A 26,338-nucleotide genomic window follows, 5' to 3' on the forward strand; every position below is an offset into this window, starting at 1 on the left:
TGGGAGTTGTAGTTCCTGAACAACTGGAGGGCCATAGTTTGAAGACCCCTGCTCTAAAGGTTACAGAGGGGGCTGCAGGCAATTGAGGGCCCAAAAATTCTATCACTCTTGAAGATGCCCCAATACTTACTCACACACACACATTTCATTCCTACATACTGTCACCAGAACAGTGTAGTTTAACTATGTTGACATTGTACTGCTTTGGCTATTATTGAGAGACAATGATTGCTACTGGCATACAATGCATCAGAATCTCTGTTCACTCAAAAGGAGAGCGTTACAGGGGGGGGGGGGGGGGGGAGATTGATTTTTATATTCCCAAACAATCTGATTCCTCAATGCAGTCCCAATCAATGCAGACAAAGCAATCAATTTCCTGTCAAAGCTTAAATCGTTCACAAGCTGCAAACATGCAGCTTTGTTTACAAGTGATCGCTATGACAGGTCATAGCGATAACCTGGTACAGGGCTTCGCTCGCCATGTACCCAGCTCTGTGATCTGTTGTGTCTGAAGGAAACAGCATTCAGAGTCCTCCGCTGCACACTCAAGAAGCCGCACACTAGCAGCTGATGCGGGATGACATGACGTTACGTTCACATGCATCAACGCTGCTTACATCTGTCCATTTATGCATATGGACCAGATGGATAGCGATTAATGTATGATGAAGATAAAATAAAAAAAACATAAAAAGTGTTTGGTTAGAGACATTTCAGAACCACTTTCAGGTATTTATTGCCATTTGTGTCCTCCCCCTTTACTGTCTCAGACATGAACAGAAAACAAAAAGTAAGAGAAAATCCACTACTAATGCAAATCATTCCTACTTATTCACTTTCCTTTCCAATTACAACTATAAACTCTTGTATTTACCTTCACCTTCAGAAAGCATGTGTGGCCCTCCCAAACAGGGGCACAAACAGAAATAAACCCTAATAAAGCTGCAGTTCTAATCCTCCACTACTCTATCCAAAGCTAAAGAAAAATGTTTTGTCTGCTGTTCCACTTTAATATGTTATTTTTATCTTATTTGAATAAAGGAAGATAAACAGTTCCATGCTGCCACATCAGCTCCTTCCCAGGAAGCACCAAAATGCTAACTTTAAAAAGAAGAATATGCAAACAAGTGATACATATGCAAACAAGTAATGCTGTTAATCCCCGATGTTTCAGTTTATTTCTTCACATGAAAAGGCTAGAGAGAAAACACAGCAACAGATGCAAGAAACATCATAAGATTTTCCCAAGTGACTGAGGTTTAAACTTGCAGCCTTTGTCTAATAGCTAAGCCTATGAGTCAGTCAGGATCTGTGCGAATGGGACAATGTGGTGCACTGATACCTATCCCACAGAGGCGCTGCTAAATACTCAGGCTTTCTACACAGAGATTTTACAACAAAGAAAAACTAATAGGGGGAATAAGAGATCACGGAACCACTGAAGATGAAAACACTGCAAAGAACCATTAAAAAAGGAATAGAATACAATGGAGGCACTACTGACTTTGGAAGAGGAGCTTAACCACTTGCCTTCTGTGCACTTAAACGCCCTTCCCATCCAGGCCAATTTTCAGCTTTCAGCGCTGTCACACTTTGACTGACAATTGCGCGGTCATGCTACACTGTACCCATATGAAATTTTTATCATTTTTTTCACACAAATAGAGCTTTCTTTTGGTGGTATTTAATCTTATTTCTTATTTTCTGCGAGTAAATTTTGAAAATAAATTTTTCTCCTTCACTGATGTGCGCTGATGAGGCTGCACTGATGGGCACTGATGAGGTGGCACTTATGGGCACTGATGAGGTGGCACTTATGGGCACTGATGAGGTGGCACTTATTGGCACTGATGAGGAGGTACTAATATGCCGCACTGATGAGCACTGATAGGCGGCATTGATAGGCGGCACTGAGAGGTGGCACTGCTGGGCACTGAGAGGTGGCACTGCTGGGCACTGAGAGGTGGCACTGCTGGGCACTGAGAGGCGGCACTGATAGGCGGCACTGATGGGCACTGGCGGATGGCACTGGACACTGACGGGTGGCACTGATGAGCGGCACTGATGGGCAGCACCATCAGTGCCCACACTCAGTGCCCATAGTGCTGCCAGTCAGTGCTCATCAGTGCTTAGATGAGCAGGCACTGATGGGCACTGACTAGCAGCACTATGGGCACTGATTGTGGGCTTTGATGGGGGGCACTGATGGCGGGCACTGTGGGCACTGATGGGGGGGCACTGTGTGTGTGTTTTTACCTTTTAGTAATCAGGCCACTGGTGATCAGTGCCCTGATTACATTCTCCTGTGTCCCCGTCGCTGTGAGGCTCCCCCTCCTTCCTCACACTGCAGGCTCCGTGTGAGGAAGGAGCGCCGGCGATGAGAGATGATCTCATATGTTTACATATGAGATCATCGCTCATTGGACGGCCCGATCACGTGGTGAATGGCCGCTGTGATTGGCCATTCACCACGATCTGTGATCGGCCGTGTCCAAGGGACACGGCTGACACAGATTTCCCCCGCAGCGCGCTCGCGGGAGCGCGCGGGGGGCGTGTCACTGGGAGGCCGTTTAAAAACGGCCTCCCGAAAATTCGAGTCCGCGCTGCAGCCGTATATAGGCTGTAGCGCGGATGGGGGAAGGATAAACCACATTAAAAACAGTCAAGGCCAACAGTAAATGATTGGGGGAACTGCAAGTGCACTGGCACTATTTGAAGACTGTTTTTATTTATTAAAAACAGTGGGAGATATAGATGAATTGTAGGCTAGTGCCACTCTATGACTGCACTTCTGTTATCTGCAGCTTTAAGGCTCCATTCACAAAAAGGGGTTGATTTACTAAAACTGGATTGTGCAAAATCTGGTACAGCTCTGCATAGAAACGTACCAGCTTCCAGGTTTTATTGTCACAGCTTAATTGCACAAGCATAGGATAGAATCTGATTGGCTACCACGCACAGGTGCACAAAATTTTGCACTCTCCAGTTTTAGCAAATCAACCCCAAAGTCCTGCTACTTTGGAGTGCAACTTTAATGCAACTTTGGATGGGTGCAGCTTAGATGTGACTTGTTGTCCCTCTACAAAGTCAGTCCCACTGTTGCATGTAAAAGATTCTGGTACAACTTTCATGCAACTTTTGAGGGTTAACTTTGAATTCTATGGCCCTCAAGTTGCATGAAAGTCAGGACCAAAGTATTGCATGAACTACTTTGAAGTCATTGTGACTTTAAGTCGCACATATACAAATAGTTATCAATGGAAAACATGGGCTACGACTTGTAATGTGACTGATGTCAAAAGTCACTCGAGAAGTCAAACAAGTGTGAATGAAGTGTAAAAAAAACCCCAGCTGAGACTGCTTCACATCCAATAGAATCTCTCTCACCTGCCAGGATGAAAACCATTGTGTAAAAGTTACTCTTGGACAGCACAGTGTTCCAGTATTAGAATGTTAAAGATTACAACAGAGCTGCAGGCTTGAAGCAGTGAACAGTGCTGGATTCCACAGAGATCTGTTAGGCTATCATTTAATTAGGTTATGTATTTACATTTAATTTATGTAGTTAAATAAAAGTTTCAGCAGGTTGGAGCAATATAAGTGGCCACAATAAAAAAACGTAGGTTTACAGTCACGGATATGTTGTCAGGTAGTGTTTAAATTAAAAGCTGACTGAAAAGGATTACAAATTTTTGGTAAGACTGTACAGATACTGTACATTTATTGCAAGTGTTGGGGAGATTTCCTTTCATTTCCTGTTCCATAGCCAAAACAGGAAGTGAGAGAAAATTTCTCCATGTGAGGGAACCCCCGTCACCAGAACCAGTGTCCCCAATGGAAGATTTTCCCTCTATTCATATTTTGGTGACAACCTATCATTTTTCTTTCATACCACATTTACTCTTACCACTCACTTTATTTTGATCCCTTTACTTCATATATATTTTTTGCAAGTAACATCATGTATTTCTACTTACATGCACTTTATATACCTCATTCCTTTTAGATACCATTATGTTGTTACTGCCAATACTCTTGAACCACCCAGACTCACCACGTGTGTGGCATCTCTCCTTGCCTGCCTTTCCTGTGTGCCCTCAGCTCCCATGGGAGGCACTCATGGTCGTGTCTTTACATTCAGTGCTGGTGCCATGAGAACTTTTATGTAAGTTTGGGATTTTGGGGGCTTTGTCCCTGCCCCTCTCCCTTCTTCCCCCCTCCTGTTCCCTTCATCATCATAGTTGCAATTTCCTTATACTCATTTATTTTTTAGATACATATCACACATCTACTCTTGAAGAAGTGGCATACACAGTCCACAAAATGCGTTGAGTCCCAAGATGTCATAATTTGTATCATAATACTTTTTACCCTTTGGAATCTTTGCCTTGTTGATTGATATGTACCTGGATCTGGGGACCACTTACCAGTTTCCCTATCATTCTGTATTCTATATTATTATATATGTATGTATGTATCAATAAATGTATTTATTTTTTGTCCAACCAGCCTTGCAATGTCTCTCATTTGAAGTCCCAACTTCTCCATTTTTTTCTTCTATTGAATAGGGATGGAGATACACGACAAAAAGCCCCTTCGTGCATCTCACTCAAAGTCCCACACCTTCCCCCTCCTTTTTTTACTACACAATATAGGGATGAAGAGACATTGCTCTGGCCGATTGGTTGATATAATATTTATTATGTTACCGCATATGATGGTCTACATTTCCCAGCCCCATATGCTGTTCCACATATTTCCCCTAGACCTTTTGGGGATTGTGTATACTCTTTTTATAAGCAACAACCAGATTGTACATACAGCATATTAATGGTACTCTCATCATCATTTAATTTTCATGTTTCCAACAACTTACCATAGTGCACCTGGACATGCACTGTCTGTTTCGACTGACCGTACGATGTCCCACCTGGGAGCTGCGATGCGCAACGGGTGTCCTCCCTCTCTCCCCCCGCCCTCCTGGCGTGGGGTGGTTGGTGGGCGGTCCCGCTGCGCATCGGCGCCACGCTCTGCGCCGACGCTTGACGTCATTTTGGCGCCAAGCGCCGGCGGCTGTTTGTTCACCGCAGTGTATATTAGGTGGCCCATGGGACGGTGCTTCTATTGTCTCCTCCGTTCCCGCGGTTTCCCCACTATAATACACCGACGTGACGCTGGGACCACAGTGATTGGAGGCCGTTTGTGATGTTTGGACACTATGTTGTTTTGAGTTCTGGGATCCATTTTTTTTTTTTTGGTAACTTGCTTTCTATCTCTCACTATGGTTATGCCCCATTGGCAATTGCTCTTTGGGGATACTTGGACTCTGGTTCACTCTGGGTCCCCACTTCCCCCTCTCCCCCCCTTTCCCTTTTCTGGTTTCCCAATCATGAGTGGCTCATGATTCCACCACAAGGGCTCTCACTCACTCTCTCTGGATTTGGCTAGACCTTTCTATAATGTTTCTTTCATACCACATTTACTCTTACCACCCACTTTATTTTGATCCCTTTACTTCATATATATTTTTTGCAAGTAACATCATGTATTTCTACTTACATGCACTTTATATACCTCATTCTTTTTAGATACCATTATGTTGTTACTGCCAATACTCTTGAACCACCCAGACTCACCGCGTGTGTGGCATCTCTCCTTGCCTGCTTTTCCTGTGTGCCCTCAGCTCCCATGGGAGGCACTCATGGTCGTGTCTTTACATTCAGTGCTGGTGCCATGAGAACTTTTATGTAAGTTTGGGATTTTGGGGGCTTTGTCCCTCCCCCTCTCCCTTCTTCCCCCCTCCTGTTCCCTTCATCATCATAGTTGCAATTTCCTTATACTCATTTATTTTTTAGATACATATCACACATCTACTCTTGAAGAAGTGGCATACACAGTCCACGAAATGCGTTGAGTCCCATGATGTCATGATTTGTATCATAATACTTTTTACCCTTTGGAATCTTTGCTTTGTTGATTGATATGTACCTGGATCTGGGGACCACTTACCAGTTTCCCTATCATTCTGTATTCTATATTATTATATATGTATGTATGTATGTATGTATCAATAAATGTATTTATTTGTCCAACCAGCCTTGCAATGTCTCTCATTTAAAGTCCCAACTTCTCAATTTTTTACTTCTATAATTTGAGAAGTTTTCACTATTAATCTCTCTGATTAGGAGTACAGACAGCAAAAATAACCTGACACATGTTCTAATCCCTCTCCACTTGTTCCAAAACTAATAAAAAAAAATGGGATTTTTGTCTTAACATAAATGCCTTTTCTCTTATGTTCATTGACCTGTTGCAGTCTCTGATCTCCATATCAGAAGGGTTATACTGCCCCCTACAGAAGTAGGACACTAGGCAGAAAAAGTTCTGGCTACATCTACGGCAGTCCCAGGGTGTAAACCCTCTCTCCCTGCTACAGGATGTCAGTTTTGAATCAAAGCAGTGTCAGAGAAAACAATACCAACCCAACTCAAACAGAGGGGTGGGTACTGAATCCATCAATGAACATCAGAGAAAAGGAATTTATGGTAAGACTAAAATCCAGTTTTCTCTATCTTTCATTGACGGACACAATCTCTGATCTTCATATCAGTAGGGTCGTCTCAAAGCAGTGCCATAAAAATGAGGGGTGGGGACAGCAGAAAAATAATTCCCCAAGGCTAAACCATAGCCAACAAGGCAACATAGGACTCATCAGAACAACAAGATGAGACCCACCTGAAAAAACATCAAACACCCTCAAAGGAGACTTAAACACCCTTAAACGGCAGTCTGCAAAACTTTGCGGCCAAAAGAAGCATCTGCAGATGCCAGAACATCCACCTTGTAAAACTTTGTGAAAGTGTGAACAGACCAGGTAGCTGCCTTGAAAACTTGAAGCACAGATGCCTGATGGCAAAAAGCCCAGGAAGCACTAAGCACCCGAGTAGAATGCGCCTTAAAAGGGAAAGGTGGAACCTGACCCTTAATCAAATAAGCCTGCACTACTGTCTGTCTGATCCACCTGGAAATAGTCGCAACAAACGCAGGCAGCCCATTCCTTGGACCATCTGTAAATACAAAGAACGAATCGGACTTTCGAAAAGATTCAGTAGTCGGCAAGTACACCCTGAGTGCCCGAACCACATCCAAATTATGTAATGCAATTTCCTTAGGATATTTAAACTTAGGACACAAAGAGGGTAACACGATGTCCTCATATAAGTGAAAACTGGAAACCCCCTTCAGGATGAATGACGGATCTGGACGAAGTACCACTTTATCCCTGTGAACCACCAGATAGACAGGACAACGCCGCTAGGGAGGCCACCTTCTGGGATAAGGTAAGCAGAGGAATCTACCAAACACTTTCAAAAGGAGGTTTCTGGAGAACCAACAGCACCAAATTAAGGTCTCAAGTTGGCAACGGAGGATGTACCGGGGTGACAAGTGTTGCACCCCCTGGATAAAGCCATGCACCAGGGAACGGGCGGCTAGTGGCCATTGGAAGAAAATTGCCAAGGCTGAAACCTTACCCTTGATAGTACTCAAGGTTAACTTTTGATCAACTCCCCATTGAAGGAAAGCCAAGATCCGAATCACTGAGTAAGAGTGAGGGGAAACCCCCAAGAGACTCACACCTCGCAATATACGACTTCCACGTACGATGATAGATCTTGCTAGAAGTCGCTTTCCTCGCTTTAAGCAGAGTAGGAATCACTGAGGCAGACAATCCCCTGTCCTTCAGCACCTGGTTTTCAACAGCCAAGCCATCAAAGCCAGCGACTGTATAGCAGGATGGAAGATTGGCCTTTGAGACAGTAGATCCTCCCTGCAAACAGACATACCGCTGGAGTGCCCCAACGAAGGCACAACTGCTGGAACATATCCGAATGGAGAGACCAATCCCCTTGATCCAAAGTCTGTCGACTGAGGAAATTCGCCTTCCAAATTTCCACTCCTGGAATGTGAACAGCGGAGAGAGCTGGAACAAAGCATTCCGCCCATCGGAGGATGCCGGCTACTTCCAAGGCTGCAAGAGCACTTTTGTCCGATTGAATACACACTGGACAACCCTGAAGACCAGTGGACTAGGCAAAGCTTGATCGCTCTCAGCTCCAGTACATTTATCGGTAACCTGGATTCTTCCAGGGACCCGACTCCTTGAGCAGAAAACCTGCCGAGAAACCCTCCCCACACGGACAAACTGGCATCCGTGGTGACAATTGTCCAATATATAGGGAGGAAGGATTTTCCTTGTTTGAGCGCCGAGGAACGAAGCCACCTGTCAGTAAGGACATTCCTACAGACAGAATGGCCCTTCTAGACAGCTTCCTGTGTATAGGCTACGCCCATTGCTCAAGTGCGTGCACCTGTTGCTTGTATTGTCATCAAGGGGGCTATTTAAACTGAGCCTGTGCTGTGCTTCAGTGCTGTCTTGCCTACAGTGTTTCTGTGTATACCTGCTACCTGTAAACCTCTGATTACTGTTATCAACCCGGCTTGCCTTGACTTCTGAACTCTGCCTGCATTGATCTCAGCTTGTCTTTGACCACGCTTCATCCTGTACATCTGCACCTGATCCGTCTGCCAGTGTATGACCCGGTTTGCCTGACTCTGTTCCTGCCTACTACCCTGCTGGACTGCCTGCTGCTAGTCTCTGCCGACTTTCCACTGGTCCATCCGCCAATCCTGCTCCACTGCAACCTGCTGACGGACTCGGCCTGCTCCTGTCTCCTGCTCAGTGGTGTCCATCAGGCATTCCTGCTCTGCTGCAACCTACTGACAGACTCAGCCTGCTCCTGTCTCCTGCTCAGTGGTGTCAATACAGCACTCCTGCTCCGTTGCGGTCCTCCGACGGTCTTCCCCTGCTTGATCCTGACAGTTCGTCCGGCTAAGCTACTATCAAGACCAAAAGTCACTCGTTCCACTCTGCACTCCTGTTCTACCTGTCTGTTCTATCAGGGGCCCCGAGTCAGAGGTGTAAGAGAGGCCTTCCTCATCGTATAAGGCTCTTCTACAAGGTACGTGAAACCACCATATCATGGCCAGATAGTTCAAAGTCAGGCCCAGATAGTTCAGTCTCATGGAAGGGACCAGGGACGACTTCTGAAGGTTCAGAATCCACCCGAACTCCTCCAGAGTTCTCAGGGAGATGTCTAAATTTGTCACCAGCACCGTGGGAAAATCCGCACGGAGAAGCAGATGGTCCAGGTAACCCAGGACTGATATCCCCCGCTGTCGTAACATAGCCAGGACCAGAGCCAACATGTTTGTGAAGATCCGAGGAGCAGAGGCGAGACCAAAGGGTAACGCCACAAACTGATAATGATCCTTTCAAATGGCAATGCGCAGAAACCGTTGATGTCCTGCACATATTGGCATGTGAAGGTAGGCATCTTTGATGTCTTTGGAGGCCAGGAAATCCCCCTGATGTAGGGAAGCAACCATCGTGCGAATGGATTCTTGAATTTTTGAACTCGCACAAAGCAAATCAGTGCCTTCAGGTCCAGGATTGGATGCATCTTGCCTTCCTTCCTGGGGACCGTAAACAGGTTTGAATAAAAGCCCTGAAAACATTCTGCCCCATCTGTCTCTTTACCTGGGATAGCCACAGGTCCGGGAACCGGCAAAGATGTCCCCCACCCCAGATATGGGTGAGGGCGCACCGTCAGGCCGAAGAGGCCTTGCCCTAAGGTATGGAGAAACTTGATTTTTGTTTGCCAGACCAGGGTCGCTTGGAACCATCCGAGGGGGCTTTGAAGAAGTTTTTTTTTTTTTTTTAAACATTTTATTGGTAATAAAAGGAGCAATAACAGAACACATAAAATGCAGATGGAGATACAGACATAAACGGATAAACAATGCCAGTACATCAACATAACATTTGACAACTATCCCAGCCTATACCGGATCGAAAACAATCAGTCTCCGAGTAGGTGGAGAGCATAGTAAGCTACTATTTAGAAAGGGCCAGTGCTCGAACGGGTACAATGGAGACAAAAAAAGGAGCCTATGGGAAGGGAAAAACCCTTGGTGTGAAGAGCGAGGGTGGGGCGGGATCCCAGCGGCAGGAGGGGGTGTGAAGGCCTGTGGAATTACGGGGATCCCTGAGGTGAGAGCACGGGCCAAAAGGGAGCAGGGTGGTGTTGATGTGTACTCCTGTCCCCCGGGCAAGGGAAGCCCAGGAGCGGGGGGGATAGTCGGCGGCGTAGGGGGGAGACCCAATGGTGGGCCCCGGGGGGAAGGGCAGGAATGGTGCGAGCCATTTGGACCAGCCAAACCACCAAATAGCACCTAATCGGGCTAGGGGAGGGGAGAGAAAGAGGAAGAAGTTTTCCTTATCGACTGAACCTGAGGGATGAAAAAACTTAAGTGCTGAAAAGGAGGGGTCCCGTCTGCGACACGGGTCCTTACCCTTGGTAGCCTGTGGGAGAAAGGTACTCTTACCTCCTGTGAGACCTTTGATAATTTCATCCAGGGTAGCCCCAAACAAGTGATCTCTTCTAAAAGGCTGATCAGTCAAGGCCTTTGAGGGCTGATTCGCAGACCAGCACTTAAGCCAAAGTATACGCCGAAGGACCACTGCCGAAACTGACAGTCAGCCCAAAATGGGAGCAGCATCCAGCGCGGCATCACAAAAAAATTGCAGCCCTTGCCCCAACTGGTACTACAGCTCCGCAAAGGCAGGGGGAAGTTGTTTCTCCTCCAGGTCACGGCGTAGCAACTTAGCCCATTAAGTCAAGGTTTGCGAGACAAGGGCAACCATAAACACCGGACTTCATCCTCCACTGGGATCATGGTAGCTTTATTCAGTCTTGAGACCGGAGGGTCCTCCGAAAGTGGCACATTCCACTTCTTCATAAGGGTCTCCTCAAAGGGGTAGCGTCTAGCAATCTGTTTAGGCACCCCAGGGGAATAGTTTGGGCGGTCCCATTCTTTTTTGAGCATATTGTCAAAATACGGGGGAAAGGGAAAAACATTTGCCGCTCTGGATGGCTTGTGAGTGCCAATCGTAACCTGTGCCTCATTCGCAGTCGCAGCTGCGTCCTCCATTTTTAGGGTCTCACGGACAGATACAACCAGTGTGTCCACCAGCGCCTTTTCTTGCGTGGTGGCGGAGGTAGAGATGTCATCCTCACTGTCAGAGGAGAAAGGGCGCAAGGTAGTAGAGCCGGCAGGGATACCCACGTCTGCGGTGGCTGAATCAGATTCAGAATCTGACATATCAGATGAGGCAGGGGTAGGCGGAGGGCGTTTTTTGGCACCTCGGCCTTTAAAGGCCACTTTCACCCAGGACACAAGGATTTCAGAACCGCTGAAAGTGCATCTATGGATAGCTGGGATCCGGAGGGCCCTGCAGCCTCGAGGGAGAAAGGTGGGGACACTTATTCTGCAGGGTCCATGTTGCACCAGGGGAACGCAGCGCTACTGACGGCCCTCGGGGGGACCCTCCAGCCTCCTGGACAGGATCAACAGGAAAGGGGGCCCTGGGAGTGACAGTTAACCCCCCCCCCCCACAATCGTTCATCTGTCACGGCAGCGCACCCCTGCCCCAATCGTGGGCCTGAAGCTCAGTCCCAGCCCCTGGGTGTAGTTACAAACATCCCATAGCCCCCAGTAGTGAGTGGAGGGGGAAGGAAGGGAGAAAGGTGGGTGGGGGGAGGGGATGCTTGACAGGACAGAGGGGAAGCCAGGGTTGTGAGGGTCTGACCGTCCTAGGGAGGGGCCGCATCCACCCCAAACCCCAAAATCCGAGGGGAACATTTACTCACCATACCAGGAACAGATAGGCACCATCTCTTGACAGAACCCCTCTCCGCCGAAGTGGGGGGCTGTCAGCCAATAGGAACGCTGCGACTCGGGCCTAGACTCGGTCGTATGCGACCTGGCGAGATGTTTAACTCGTAGGGCCAGTCCTCATCTAGTGGGACAATGACGCGGCCGACCTAGCGCAGAGCTGGGGACTGCGCATGCTCGCTGGCCAGCTGGGGTGACCACTGGATCTTTATATCCAGCCCATTGCCCAGATTCGGTTTAGTTGCTTGTAGATCTGACCGGAAAGAAATCCGGAAAAAAAGTTAACTAGAAAATCTAAAAAAAAAAAAACTTTTGCCAGGACCAGAGATCCCAGTAAGGAACTAGGTCCTTACTCCTGACTAGGCAGATTAAAACTAACATTCTATAGCAGGGAGAGAGGGTATACCCCCTGGGACTGCCCACAGGCGTAGCCAGAACTTTTTTCTGCCCAGTGTCCTACTCCTGTGGGGGGCAGTATAACCCTACGGATGGATATGAAGATCAAAGATTGCGTCAGTCAATGAACGATAGAGAAATGTTGTTTTTAGTTATACCTAAAAGACCAAAAGTAAACTCTGGAAAAATTACAACAGGCATAGCAAACAATTTAAGCTAAAATGAAACAGGAACAGTACATTTTTTTCAGTAACTTTTCTATTGTAGTGATGAGTCTTTAGCATGGACTTGAAGGAGTGATTTGACATCCTCATATATTCCTCCACCAAATCTACAGTAGAAGCTGCTTTTTTTTTTTTTTTAATTGGGATTTTTGACTTACTGTAAAATCCATTTCTCTGATGGACACAGCTCCTGATTCTTTTTAACCATTGGGTTATACTGCCTCCTACAGAAGTAGGACACTAGGCAGCAAAAAGCTTGACTAAGCCTATGGGCAGTCCCAGGGGGGTATACACTCACACTCGGCTATAGGCACTCAGTTTAGTTACAAGCAGTGTCAGAAGAAAGCAAACTCCACAAAGGGGCGGGTGTTGTGTTCATCAATGAACATCAGAGAAATGGATTTTACGGTAAGTCAAAAATCCCATTTTCTCTTTCGTTCATTGACAGACACAGCTCCTGATTCTTCTTAACCATTAAGACGTCCCAAAGCAGTGTTAAACATGAGGGGTGGGAAAACAGAAAAAAATTCCCAAGGCTAAAAATAGCCAACCAGGTAACATAGAGCTCAATCATAAAAAACTGGAGCTCACCTGAAAAACAATACACCCTCAAATAGGACAAGGTCCTCTAAACAGCAGCCAGAAAAACCTTGCAGCCAAAAGAAGCCACCGCAGATACCAGCACAACCACTTTACTAAAACTTTGCAAAAGTGTGCACCGACAACGAGGCAGCCAAACCTGCGTCACTGACGCTTGCAGACGGAAAGCACAGGAGACACTAAGCACCCTAGTAGAGTGCGCCTAAACAGGAAAAGGAGGAACCCTGACGCAACAGGCCTGAACCACAGTCTGATCCATCTGGTCGCAGAAGAAGCGGACAACCCTTTGCGAGGTCCATCCGTGAGCACAAATAGAGAGTCTGACTTCGTAAAAGACTCCATAGCTGCGAGGTACACCCTAACTGCCCGAACCACATCCAACACATGCAAGGCAATTTCCTTCAGATGTTTAGGCCTGGGACACAGGGAAGGAAAAACAATGTCTTTATTCAAATGACAGTCAGAGACCACTTTAGGAAGGAATGACGGACAGAGGCAAAGCACACCCTTATCCTTGTGAAGCACCATAATGTGAACGACAGGATAACGCCGTCAGATTCGACACCCTGCATGCAGAGGTGATAGCCACCAAAGAAGGCCACCTTCAGGGACAACGTAAGAAGGGAAACCTCCCAAATATATTAAATGAGAAGCTTCAGTAGTGCTGAAAGTACCACATTAAGATTCCAGGGAGGCAACGGAGCCCGCACTGAAGGAACCAAATGTCGGATACTCTTGAAGAAAAGATACGCACCATGGAGTGTGTGGCCAACGGTCGCTTGAAAAAGACCGCAAAACCCGATTTATGGCCCTTGATGGTACTCAATGCCAATTTCTATTCAACCCCCCGTTGAAGGAGGGTTAAGATCCGATCCACCGAGAAGGAGCGAGGATGAACCCCAAGAGACTAACACTACGCAATGTACGTCTTTGACGTACGATGGTAGACCTTCCTAGAGGCATATTTCCTAGCTTTACACAGCATAGGAATCATGATTCAAACAAACCTCTATTCTTCTAACCTGGCGTTCAACAGCCAAGCCATTAAAGCCAGCGACTGTAAAGCAGGATGGAAGATTAGTCCTTGGGACACCAGATCCTCCCTGAGAGGAAGTCCCCAAGGAGCATCAGCGACCAGCCGTACCAGATCGACATACCAAGACCAATCAATCAGGGGGTGTGTGTGATCCCTGCGCTGTCTGAGGTGGCCAGAGACTCCCTGCTGCAGCGCCACTGGGACTGATACTAAAGCAGTAAATGATATAATTCAAAGGGTAGTGGTGCGCTTCAGGGATTGGCTCTAATGGATCTCTATTTGGGTTGGTGGCAGTGATGTGTACAATTCTTGCTTTAAAGGTGCTCCGCGTGATAAATATAATATAATATTTATGTTTTTAAATAATTAGGTGATGAAAGTGCAGGTGTATTAATCAAATCAGTCAATATCAAGGTATTCTTAAAATAAATAAATATATGAGTACGGTGTGTATCAATGGATAAATAAATAAATAAATAAATATCAGAGTGCTACTTCTTTACCAGTGATATCAATAAATAAATTATATAAATCCAGTGTTGGTCTTCAATCTGATTCATAAACAATAAAACACATATATATTGTGCTCAAAATAAAGTGCTACATGCAATTTTCTATTAAAACGGTGCTAGAAAAGATGTCTGTGAATAGTTCAATTGTAATCCTTCAAATATAAATATTTAAATGAAATAGTCCAAAAGAAAAAATTATATAGAGTACATCCAAAACATAAATATTATATTTATCACGCGGAGCACCTTTAAAGCAAGAATTGTACACATCACTGCCACCAACCCAAATAGAGATCCATTAGAGCCAATCCCTGAAGCGCACCACTACCCTTTGAGACATACCAAGACCGGCGAGGCCAGTCTGGAGCCACTAGAATGACATAGTTACATAGTTAGTGAGGTTGAAAAAAGACATCAGTCCATCCAGTTCAACCTATGATGTGTGTGTGTGTTTGCTTTTAGCCGTACATTGTATACCCCTGTATGTTGTGGTCTTTAAGGTGTCCATCTAACAGTTTTTTGAAACTATCAATGCTCCCTGCTGATACGACTGCTTGTGGAAGAGAATTCCACATCCTTACCGCTCTTACAGTGAAGAACCCCTTACGCACTTTAAGGTTAAACCGCCTTTCCTCTAGTTTTAGTGAGTGGCCACGAGTCTTATTGTATCTCCTTTCTCTGAATAGTTTGTTCCTTATGCTCGGGTCGCCAGTACAGTATTTGTACATTGATATCATATCCCCCCTCAATCGTCTCTTCTCCAGAGAGAATAAGTTCAGGGCTTGTAGTCTTTCTTCATAGCTGATGTCCTCCATCCCCCTAATTATTTTTGTTGCCCTTCTCTGGACTTTCTCCAGTTCCAGCACATCCTTGCATACAGGGGTATACAATGTACGGTTAAAATCAAACACACACACACATCATAGGCTGAACTGGATGGACTGATGTCTTTTTTCAACCTCACTAACTATGTAACTATGTAAAGGGTTCCGTCACCATGACGACATGTTTCGTGCCTCCGCGCCTTGTCGAAGTCAGGTCCTCACTTTCACAAGGCGCGGAGGCAGGAAACATGTCATTATGGTGACGGGACCCTTCTCCTTTCTGGCTTGCTTTCCACTGACTGTCAGCTTCCCAGCTGAAGCCTGCCTTTTGGGTACAGGCAATTGACATCATCACTAGTGCCTGTTACATCGGCAAAACGGAGAAACCATTGGTTACCTGCACAGATTGGGATGTGAAGGTAGGCATCTTTGAGGTCTATGGAGGCCAGGAAATCCCGCTGATGTAGGGAACCCACCACAATTGCAAACTGATTCCATCTTGAATTTCGAATGAGCACAAAACCATTAAGTGCCTTCGGGTCCAGGACTGGACGCACCTTCCCTTCCTTCCTGGGAACCATGAACAGGTTTGAATAAAATCCCTGAAAATGTTCTGCACACGGAACTGGAACTATTACCCCTTGTTGTACAAGTTCTGCACTGCCCCATAGAGCGCCCGCAAGCGATCTGGGAACAGACGCACATTGGAAGGGAAAAACCTCAACGGAGGGATGGATCGAAACTCGATCTTGTAACCAGACCGTATGACCTCCTGAACCCATTTGTCTGGGATCGGGGCCAGCCACAGGTCCGAGAACCGGAAAAGAAGTCCCCCCACCCCAGTTACGGGTGAGGGTGCACCATCATGCCGAGGAGGCCTTGTCCGCAGGTCTGGAGAAACCGGACTTTTGTTTGCCAGACCCAGGTCGCTTGGAACCACCCGAGGAAGTCTTGAAGGACTTATCGACCGACCCGAGGAACGAAAAACTGAATTTACCTGTAAAATTCCTTTCTCTGAGTCCTCCGACAGTCGCCGCCACCTCTAAGTCATCACTGTTGGGTATTGACTTCCGCTCCGCAGGAATAGCTAGGCATAAAGACTTAGTCAAAAGAACAAAGGCATTTGCATATAAACACCCATGGGGGCTGTCCCATCTGGTCAATACCCCCCTGCAGTGACCACTCCCAACTCAGTTTGGTAGCATAGCAGTAGGTAATAAGAACCCCAAAAGAGGGGCGGGGGCGGCGACTGTGGGAGGACTCAGAGAAAGGAATTTTACAGGTAAGATTTTACAAAAATTCCGTTTTCTTTTACGTCCTCCGACAGTCGCCGCCACCTCTAAGTCATCAGTGTTGGGATGTCCCAAAGCAGTATAGACATGAGGGGTGGGAGACGCAACCGTAGAAAAGGCAACGCAGTACCCACATCAGAGAAAGGAACCTTACATGCACAGTAAGAGAACCTCCGGGCAACAGAAAAACAATGCTCAACAGGAGCAACAGCCCAGGAAAGCAAATACCAACAGCCAGGGACCCAGAAAACAAGGGTCCTTCATGGCACTGCCGCACTAAGAACCTTGCGGCCAAAGGAGGCATCAGCTGATGCCAGAACATCTACCTTGTAGAATTTGGAAAAGGTGTGCACCGACGACCAAGTCACAGCCTTGCACACCTGGGCCACCGAGGCCCGATGCCAAAAGGCCCAGGACGCACTCACAGATCTGGTAGAGTGCACCTTAACAGGGAATTGTGGAACCCGTTCCTTCAAAGCATAAGCCTGTTCAATGGTCTGTCTGATCCATTAGGCAATAGTCTCTGCGGATGCAGCCATGCCCTTCTGAGGTCCCTCAGGAAGGACAAAGAGGGAATCCGTCTTCCGAAAAGATTCCGTAGACGACAGGTAAACCTTGATCGCCCTGACAACATCCAAGGAGTGCAAAGCAACCTCCTTAGGATGCTTAGGCTTCGTACAAAGCGAAGGTAGGACAATGTCCTCATTAATGTGGAACTCAGAGACCACCTTAGGAAGAAAGGAGGGATGCGGACGCAAAACCACCTTATCCCGGTGAATCACCAAGTATGGAGAACGGCAAGATAACGCTGCCGGTTCCGACACCCTGCGAGCCGAAGTGATCGCCACCAAAAAGGCAACCATCTTAGACAGCAGAGACAACGATATTTCCTGAATGTTTTCAAAGGGAGCACGCTGTAACACGGACAGAACCAAGTTCAAGTCCCATGGAGGTAAGGGCTCCTTCCTGGGAGGAGCCAAATGTCGCACACCTTGAATGAAGGTGTGAACCAGGGAATGAGACGCCACAGGGCGTTGGAAAAGAATAGCTAGTGCGGACACCTGGCCCTTGATGGTGGCCAGCGCCAGGCGCTGGTCCACCCCAGACTGGAGGAAGGCCAACACTCTCAACACCGAGTACGAGCGAAGGGAGAACCCCCTGGACTCACACCAGGTGAAAAAAAGCCTTCCAGGTACGGTAATAGATTTTACCAGAGGAGGTTTTTCTAGCCTTGACAAGGGTAGGGATGACCTCAGAGGAGAGACCCCTGTCCTTCAGGACCTGGGTCTCAACAGCCAGGCCGTTAAAGCCAGCGAATGTAAAGCAGGATGGACGATCGGACCCTGAGACAGGAGATCTTCCCGCAGAGGCAGACGCCACGGAGGCTGCACTGCCAGGTGAACAACGTCGGCGTGCCAGGACCGGCGTGGCCAGTCCGGAGCCACCAGAATCACCAGGTGCGGTTCCGAGACTAACCTGCGGAGGAACCTGGATAGCAACTGAATCGGGGGAAAGGCATACATCAGACGATACTGATGCCAAGGGGCTACCAACGCATCCGAGGCGTCCGCCAGCGGATCACGTGTTATTGCCACGAACCTTTCCACCTTTCGATTTAGCCGGGATGCGAACAGATCCACGTCCGGGGATCCCCACCTCGCACACAGCATTTGGAAGACCTCCGGGTGTAGGGACCATTCCCCCTGGTCCAGGGTCTGGCGGCTCAGATAGTCGGCCTGCCAATTCTCCACACCCGGAATGTGAACTGCCGAGATCGCCGGGACATGAGTCTCGGCCCAAGACGGAATGTCGGTCACTTCCCGGGCCGCCCGAGCACTCCTGGTGCCTCCTTGGTGGTTGATGTAAGCCACCGCGGTAGCATTGTCCGTCTGTACCCAGACAGGACGGCCCCGAAGACGGTCCGACCACTGGAAGAGTTTTATCGCTCGCAATTCCAGCACATTGATCGGGAGGGAGGACTCCTCCCCTGACCAGGTGCCCTGGGCAGACAGGTTGCCCAGGACTCCACCCCAGCCCGACAGGCTGGCATCCGTGGTAATCACTGTCCACACCAACGGACTGAAGGAGTTGCCTTCCGCCACCGACGGGGACTGGAGCCACCACAGAAGAGCCAATCTGGTCTGACGACTCACAGATCCAGGGACTGAGGCAGTCTGTCCCACCTGTCCAGAATCTCCGCTTGGAGAGCCCACGTGTGAAACTGAGCAAAGGGTATTGCCTTGAAGGCCAAAACCATCAACCCCAGGCCCCGCAAACAGGCCCTGAGCGACGAGGATGGGCTGTCCCTGAGGGACCTGAGCTCGTCCCGCAAAGTCCGGAGCTTGTCCTCCGGCAAGAACACCTTTGCCTGAGCAGAGTCCAGAATAATTCTCACATAGGGAAGAGGAACCGATGGAGACAACATCGATTTCTGAACGTTGATGGTCCATCCGAACTCCTGCAGCGTCTGCACCGTGGTGGACAGATCGCCCACTAGGTCCTGGCTGGCACGCGATCTCAGAAGTAGATCGTCCAGGTAACCCAAGACCGCAATGCCCTGAGCCCTCAGCAGGCCCAGAAGCGGCACCAACACTTTGGTAAAAACCCTTGGTGCCGAAGCGAAACCGAAAGGTAACGCCACAAACAGGTAGTGGTCCTCTGCGATAGCAAAACGAAGGTACCGCTGATGACCCTCGAAAATGGGGATGTGCAGGTACGCATATTTCAGATCTATCGAGGCCAGGAATTCTCCTGGACTCAAGGAGGCCACCACCGAACGGAGAGACTCCATACGGAACTTCCGAACACGCACAAAGCGGTTCAGCGCTTTCAGGTCCAGAATAGGACGCACTTTGCCCTCCTTTCTGGGCACAGTGAACAGATTTGAATAAAACCCCTGAAACCTGTCCCGATGAGGCACCGGGACAATCACCCCCTGAGCAAGAAGGTCCTGCACCGCTTGATGCAGGTCCTGCAGACGCCCCGGAGGCAACTGAAGATTTGAGGGAAAGAATCTGTCCGCCGACCGGGAAAGGAATTCGATCTTGTATCCCGATAGAACGATTTCCAGAACCCACCTGTCCGATTTCCGGAGCAGCCAAGGTTGGAGGAAACCGTGCAAACGTCCCCCCACCCCTGAAATGGCTGAGGGTGCCCCTTCAGGCAGAGGCGGATTGACCCGCCGAGCCGGCATTGCCGGACTTCTGTTTACCTGCCCAGGGCTTCTTCTGACTGCCCTGGGCCTTGAAGGGCTTGCCCTTGGATTGGTTCCGAAAGGCACGAAAGGACCCCTGAGTGGATCTAGGCGCAGAACCCGGCTTGCCTCGAAAGGACTTGTTCTTCGGGTTCTGGGGCAGCATGGTGCTCTTGCCCCCCGTGACGCCTTTTACCAAGGTATCCAACGCCTCGCCAAAAAGGCGAGAGCCAGCATAGGGAAAATCAGCAACTGTTTTCCGCGAGGACTGGTCAGCCGACCAGCTCTTCAGCCATATCAGTCGCAGGTTAAGTACCGAGACACTAGAGAGGCGTGCTACTAAAGGGGCCTCATTCAAAATCGCATCACACAGATACATTATTCCCTGGTGGATTCGATCCACCATTTCCAGCCGGGCAGGCGGAACATCATCAGACACGAGGTTGCTCCTAAGCACCTTAGTCCAATCAGCCACCGCCTGAGCCACCAAAACGGATGCAAAAACGGGTCTGAGAAACGAGCCAGCCACCGTATAGGAATAGCGGGCTAGAGAATCCAACTGTCGATCCGTGGGATCCCGGAAAACCGGGGTATCCACAGAAGGAACCAAGGTAGCCTTGTTTAACACGGCCACAGTGTGATCTACCTGTGGAGGCACACACCATCGTGATTCCGTAGCCGGTGCAAAAGGATAAAGCAATTTGAACTGGCTAGGCACCAGGAATGAACGTTCTAATGTGCGCCACATTTCATTAACAGTGTAATGAAACTCAGCTGGGCAGGGAAAAACCTGCGCCGACTTGCGGGTCCTGTGCGTCCCAAATGAGGACACAACGCCCGGAGGACAGGGCTCATCTTCCAAATGTAGTGTTTCCTTAACAGAAACAATTAATTCATCCATGGTCGCCCGCTCTTCAGGCGACCCCGGGGAAGAGGTATCAACCCCTTCCACCTCTGCCTCCCCCTCAGACCCCAGCAGGTCCAAGGATGAGCGAGACCCTGAAAAGGGCAAGCTCGCAGCAGCAGCAGCCATATCACCATCTGAATCAGAGGAGAGAGACAATCTGGGCCTCTTTTTAGCAGCACGTTAAGCCATCAGCATTTCCATGTTTGACACCAAGGTCGCCACTACAGCGGCCAAATCAGGTCTCAGAGGGGCCACAGGAGAACTGGAGACCCCCACCAGAGCTGGGGGGAATTTGCCTAGGCAGATTAAAACTGAGTTGGGAGTGGTCACTGCAGGGTGTATTGACCAGATGGGACAGCCCCCATGGGTGTGTATATGCAAATGCCTTTGTTCTTTTAAATAAGTCTTTATGCCTAGCTACTCCTGCGGAGTGGAAGTTAATACCCAACAGTGATGACTTAGAGGTGGCGGCGACTGTCGGAGGACGTAGGAGAAACACTTTTTGTGAGCCGAATGGAGGGACCCCATCTGTGATGAGAGTCCTTACTCTTGTTAGCCTGTGGAATAAAGGTACTCTTCCCCTCTGTGAGACCCCAAATAATGTCATCCAGGGTAGCGCCAAACAGGCGGTCCCCTTGAAAGGGGAGATCCGTTAAGGCCTATACGCCAGGTAACCACTGCCGAAACCAACAGTTGACCCAACAAAGGAGCAGTGTCTAGCGTGGCATCGCAAACAAATTGCAGCCCCTGCACCAGCTGGTCCAACAGCTCCCCAAAGGCAGGAGGGACGGGCTTTCCTTCCAAGTCATAGCATAGTAACTTCGCCCATTCAGTCAGCGTCTGCGTGACAAGGGCAATCGTAAACACTGGTGTCAGTGCAGGCCCCACCAGGGAGTACATATTGCGGGCCACAGCCTCCGCCTTCCTATCCTCCGCGTCCTTAAAGGACGGGGATTCCTATACTGAATTAACGGTAACCTTATTCAGTCTGGAGAACGGAGGGTCAATCTTAGGTGACCCGTCCACTTCTTTACCAAAGATTCCTCAAAAGGGTAGCGTCTAGCAATCCGCTTAAGACACCCCAGCGGAACGTCTTGGACGGTCCCATTCTTTTGTGAGCATGCTGGCAAAATAAGCGGGGAAGGGAAAAATATTTTCCGCCCCGGATGGCTTGTGCCCAACGTAACCTGCGCCCCAGGTGCAGCCGCATCCTCCAATTTTAGGGTTTCACGCACAGAAATAACCAGTGCGCCCACCAGCGCCTTATCTTGCGTGGTAGTGGAGGTAGAAATAACATCCTCACTATCAGAGGAGGCAGGGTGCGAGGTAACAGACCCAGCAGGGAGACTCACATCTGTGGAGGGCGAATCAGACTCAGAACTTGAGACAGCAGATGAGGCAGGGGTAGGCGGAGGGCGTTTCTTAGCACCTCACCCTCTAAAGGCCACCTCCAGCCGGGACAAAAATGTTTCCAGACCCGCCGAAATTGCATCGGTAGACAGCTGAGATCTGGAGGGCCCTGTGGCCTCAGGAGGGGGCCAGGTGGGGACACATGTTCTGCAGAGTCCATGTTGCACCAGGAGAACATGGCAGAAAAATTAAAAAAACGGTCTGAAGTCCACCAACAGGCAACGGTCTGAAGTCCACCAACAGAGAGAGAGAGACCCCCAGAATTCACTGTCCCAAAATGCAGCAGCCGGCCAAAACATCTGCACGTGTCAGCAGCAGCTCTCCAAAAGCAAATGAGCTCAGAAACTGCCCAGGGTAAAGGGAGGGGCTCTACCCACTGAAAACAATGGCTCCAGGCACTCCCACATAGATTCCCAGCAAAGAATCCACCGCAAAATAGCCAAAATCGGGTGTACCAAGAAGGCCGCCGATCACTGTAGCACATGTGGCTACAAGAAAATGGCGGTCCCGCGAGGCGAGCAGGGCAGGGCAACCGAGGACCCTCAGGGGGATCCTCCACCGAGGACCCTCAGGAGGTTCCCCCAGACCTCTCATCATTATTGATCAGCAGGTAGGCCCTGGAAATACTGAGGCCCCCTCCGCACGATCGCTCGGGAGCCGCCAACGGTGTACCCCCGACCCCCTTTCGGCCTGAGAACGTGGTCCCAGACCCTGGGAGTAGGCCCAAACAGTCCCCCGCGTGGTGGTGGGGGGGGTGCACAACAGGATGGAGGGGAAATTGGGATTGTGAGGGTCCGACCGTCCCAGGGAGAGGCCCCTGTCCACCCCTAAATTCGCCAGGGGAAAAAAAGGGGGGAACATCTACTCACCATACCAGGAACACAGACGGGCACCACCTCCTGACAGAACCCCTCTCCGCCAAAGTGTGGGGGGGGCTGTCGAACAAATACGAACGCTGCAACACAGGTCTAGACCTGTCATGTGCGACCTGGCGAGATGTTTAACTCGCGGGGCCAGTCCCCGTCCAGTGGGACTATGTCTCGACCAACCCAACGCAGAGCTAAGGTCTGCGCTGGCCGGCTGGGGTGACCACTGGATCTATACATCCAGCCCATCGCCCAGATCTGACATAGTTGCTTGTAGAACTCACAGGAAAAAATCCAGAGAAAAAAATAGCAAATAAAAATGATCTACATAAAAAACCACTGTTATGCCAGGACCAGAGATCCCAGCAAGGAACTAGGTCCTCAACCCTGACTAGGCATCCTATGCAGGAAGAGAGAGGGTATACCCCCTGGGACTGCCCATAGGCGTAGCCAGAACCCTTTTTCTGCCTAGTGTCCTACTCCCGTAGGGGGTAGGGGGCAGCATAACCCTATTGATATGCATCAGAGGACTGCGTCCGTCAATAAACGATAGAGAAAGTTAAGCTTTTGACATTAATCTTTTCTAGTGTAATCTATTTTAAATACAGAAAAAATAAATTCTTACATTTTGGGTTGTTCAATACTGAATCCCATTCCTCTGCCAACCTTCTGCAGGTTGTAGACCAAGTTTTCAACTGCGTCTTCACTGCGACGGCTGAAAAGCAGTAGCCAGTTGTTCAGAGGTTCTGCAGTGATCATCCTTGAATCCCGAGTATCACGGCCCCAGTCAGCAGCTGACACAGGTTGACACTGACAGAAGAAAAAATGTTTTACACAGTATTAATGAAAATGGAACTACACGGTAAAGAAAAAAAGTTGTTTTGACGTACTTGATCTAACAATTCCATACAGTGAAAAGGAAAACTATGTGAACTCATTGGAATTAACTGGTTTTCTGCCATAAAATGTAATCTGATCCTCATCTAAGTCATAACAATAGACAAACACAATTTTTCCAATGAAATTACAGTCTACATTTTGGATCAGCTGGGGAAGGGATTAAATCCCTGTCTGATTTTTACTGTGACCACTTGCCACACAAGCCAATTCTGGCATTTCTCTCCTACATGTAAATATCATAATTTATTTTAATAGAAAATTACTCAGAACCCCCAAACATGATATATGTACAGTATGTACGTATGAGCCTTAAATTTACAGCTATCACCAAGTTGAATCCCCACTGGAGGGGGGTTAATAGGATTAGAGAGATATCCAAGCAGGAGATATTCTGGTTGTATGAACTCAGGTCCTACTCCTCCTTCGGACATAATATTGAGTGGGACATCAATTGTTTCATTGAAAACCATTAATTTTCTGCAGACAAATATTGGTCTTGATTGATGTCCATTTGAGTGGTTATTTGTGTACACCTATATTTTTTTATATTGTGGTGTTTGTATTTTTACACTGAATATTTTTTGCTTTTTTTAATTTATGGTTTTATTGTTAGTATGCTGTATTTGCTATCATCAATGCGTATGGCATTCCTCCTTGAAATTCTGGTGACACTGCAGTGTATATAACGATTTGGGGGTCACTAGGGGCAGTTTCAATAGGAGGTGTGGTTTCCCAGGAGCAAATTACATTTCCGCCCAAAGTGATTATGTTTTATTGTTATAGTGATCGGACTTAATAGAGGCACCTGTAGTGAGTTTTTTCACTATGTTCCTCTTTGTTTGGAATGGTAATAGTCCTCTGTCACGGCCGTAGGTATTATATACAAGCGGCGCTGTGACTACTTCCAGTTCCAGTCTAGTAAGGGCGGAAGTTATGTCACAGACTATGGCAAGATGGTGCTGTGGGCGGAAGTGATACTCTACCCACGCCATTTAAAAAAGATCACAGGGACAATAGAAACACTGCAAGGCACAGGAGCCCCAGGAAGAATGGCACTAGCCGGAAACATGTCGGGCATGGCCGCCCACTGAAGGACCGTACCTGTACCACTAACTGGGAGGATTACAATGTTCTGTAATGTGAGTGGCTACTTTTATTTGCTGCATGTGCTTTATTACTGATTAAAAGTGATTTCCCATTTTTATGCGCATTGATGATTATTGGCTGTTGAGAGATGTGGAGAAGATTCTGAGCTGTTTCTATTTGATCCTAACAAGTGCTTACTGAATGCCTATTTAAGTGGTTTCACTCTAAGCAAGTGTTTTATTGAGCTTTGGTGAGTTTGCACTGCATGTGGGGGATGGAAGTGTGCTGACACCTCACTGTGTTTTTCTTCACACTTGTGATACCACTCCTGCATGTGTGCTGTGCAAGGATTTTTGATGTACTGCACCATAATCTCTCCACTTTCTCTCTTTGTATATGTGTCCATGGAATCTACTTCTGAGGATTAGTTATTTTGGACGGTTTTTACTGTTTAGACAGATCCTGTGATTTGGAATTGAAGGCCAATCTCTACTAAGGACTTTTGGAGCGCAGCAATACCCTAATATATTATTTTATGTGAGGACTGGTGTATCCTTTATTGCTGGCTGCTATTAGAAGAAGGTGCGCGCTGATCTTATCTTTATGGTTTTACATAAATATTGGGACATCGACACAATTCTAATCTTTTTTGCTCTATACACCACCACAATGGATTTGAAATGAAACAAACAAGATGTGCTTTAACTGCAGACATTCAGCTTTAATTTGAGGGTATTTACATCCAAATCAGGTGAACAGTGTAGGAATTACAACAGTTTGTATATGTGCCTCCCACTTTTTAAGGGACCAAAAGTGATGGAACAGATTAACAATCCTAAATCAAACTTTCACTTTTTAATACTTGATTGCAAATCCTTTGCAGTCAATTACAGCCTGAAGTCTGGAACGCATAGACATCACCAGACGCTGGCATTCATCCCTGGTCATGCTCTGCCAGGCCTCTACTGCAACTGTCTTCAGTTACTGCTTGTTCTTGGGGCATTTTCCCTTCAGTTTTGTCTTCAGCAAGTGAAATGCATGCTCAATCGGATTCAGGCCAGGTAATTGACTTGGCCATTGCATAACATTCCACTTCTTTCCCTTAAAAAAACTCGTTGGTTGCTTTCACAGTATGCTTCGGGTCATTGTCCATCTGCACTGTGAAATGCCGTCCAATGAATTCTGAAGCATTTAACTGAATATGAGCAGATAATATTGCTCGAAACAATTCAGAATTCATCCTGCTGTTTTTGTCAGCAGTCACATCATCAATAAATACAAGAGAACCAGTTC

General features: G+C 47.9%; 1 protein-coding gene across 1 annotated transcript in view; it reads right to left on the reverse strand.

The window, feature by feature from the left end:
- The window catches only part of PIWIL4 (piwi like RNA-mediated gene silencing 4), a 558,880-nt gene that overhangs the window by 223,033 nt on the left and 309,509 nt on the right, over positions 1 to 26,338 (reverse strand). The window contains exon 10 of the mRNA XM_082244560.1: positions 23,685 to 23,869. Within this exon, the coding sequence (XP_082100686.1) occupies positions 23,685 to 23,869 (185 nt within the window). The remainder of the gene's footprint in view (positions 1 to 23,684; positions 23,870 to 26,338) is intronic.

The sequence above is a fragment of the Pelophylax lessonae genome (genome assembly GCF_965119305.1).
Source record: "Pelophylax lessonae genome assembly, chromosome: 2".
In the NCBI taxonomy this organism is placed as follows: domain Eukaryota; kingdom Metazoa; phylum Chordata; class Amphibia; order Anura; family Ranidae; genus Pelophylax; species Pelophylax lessonae.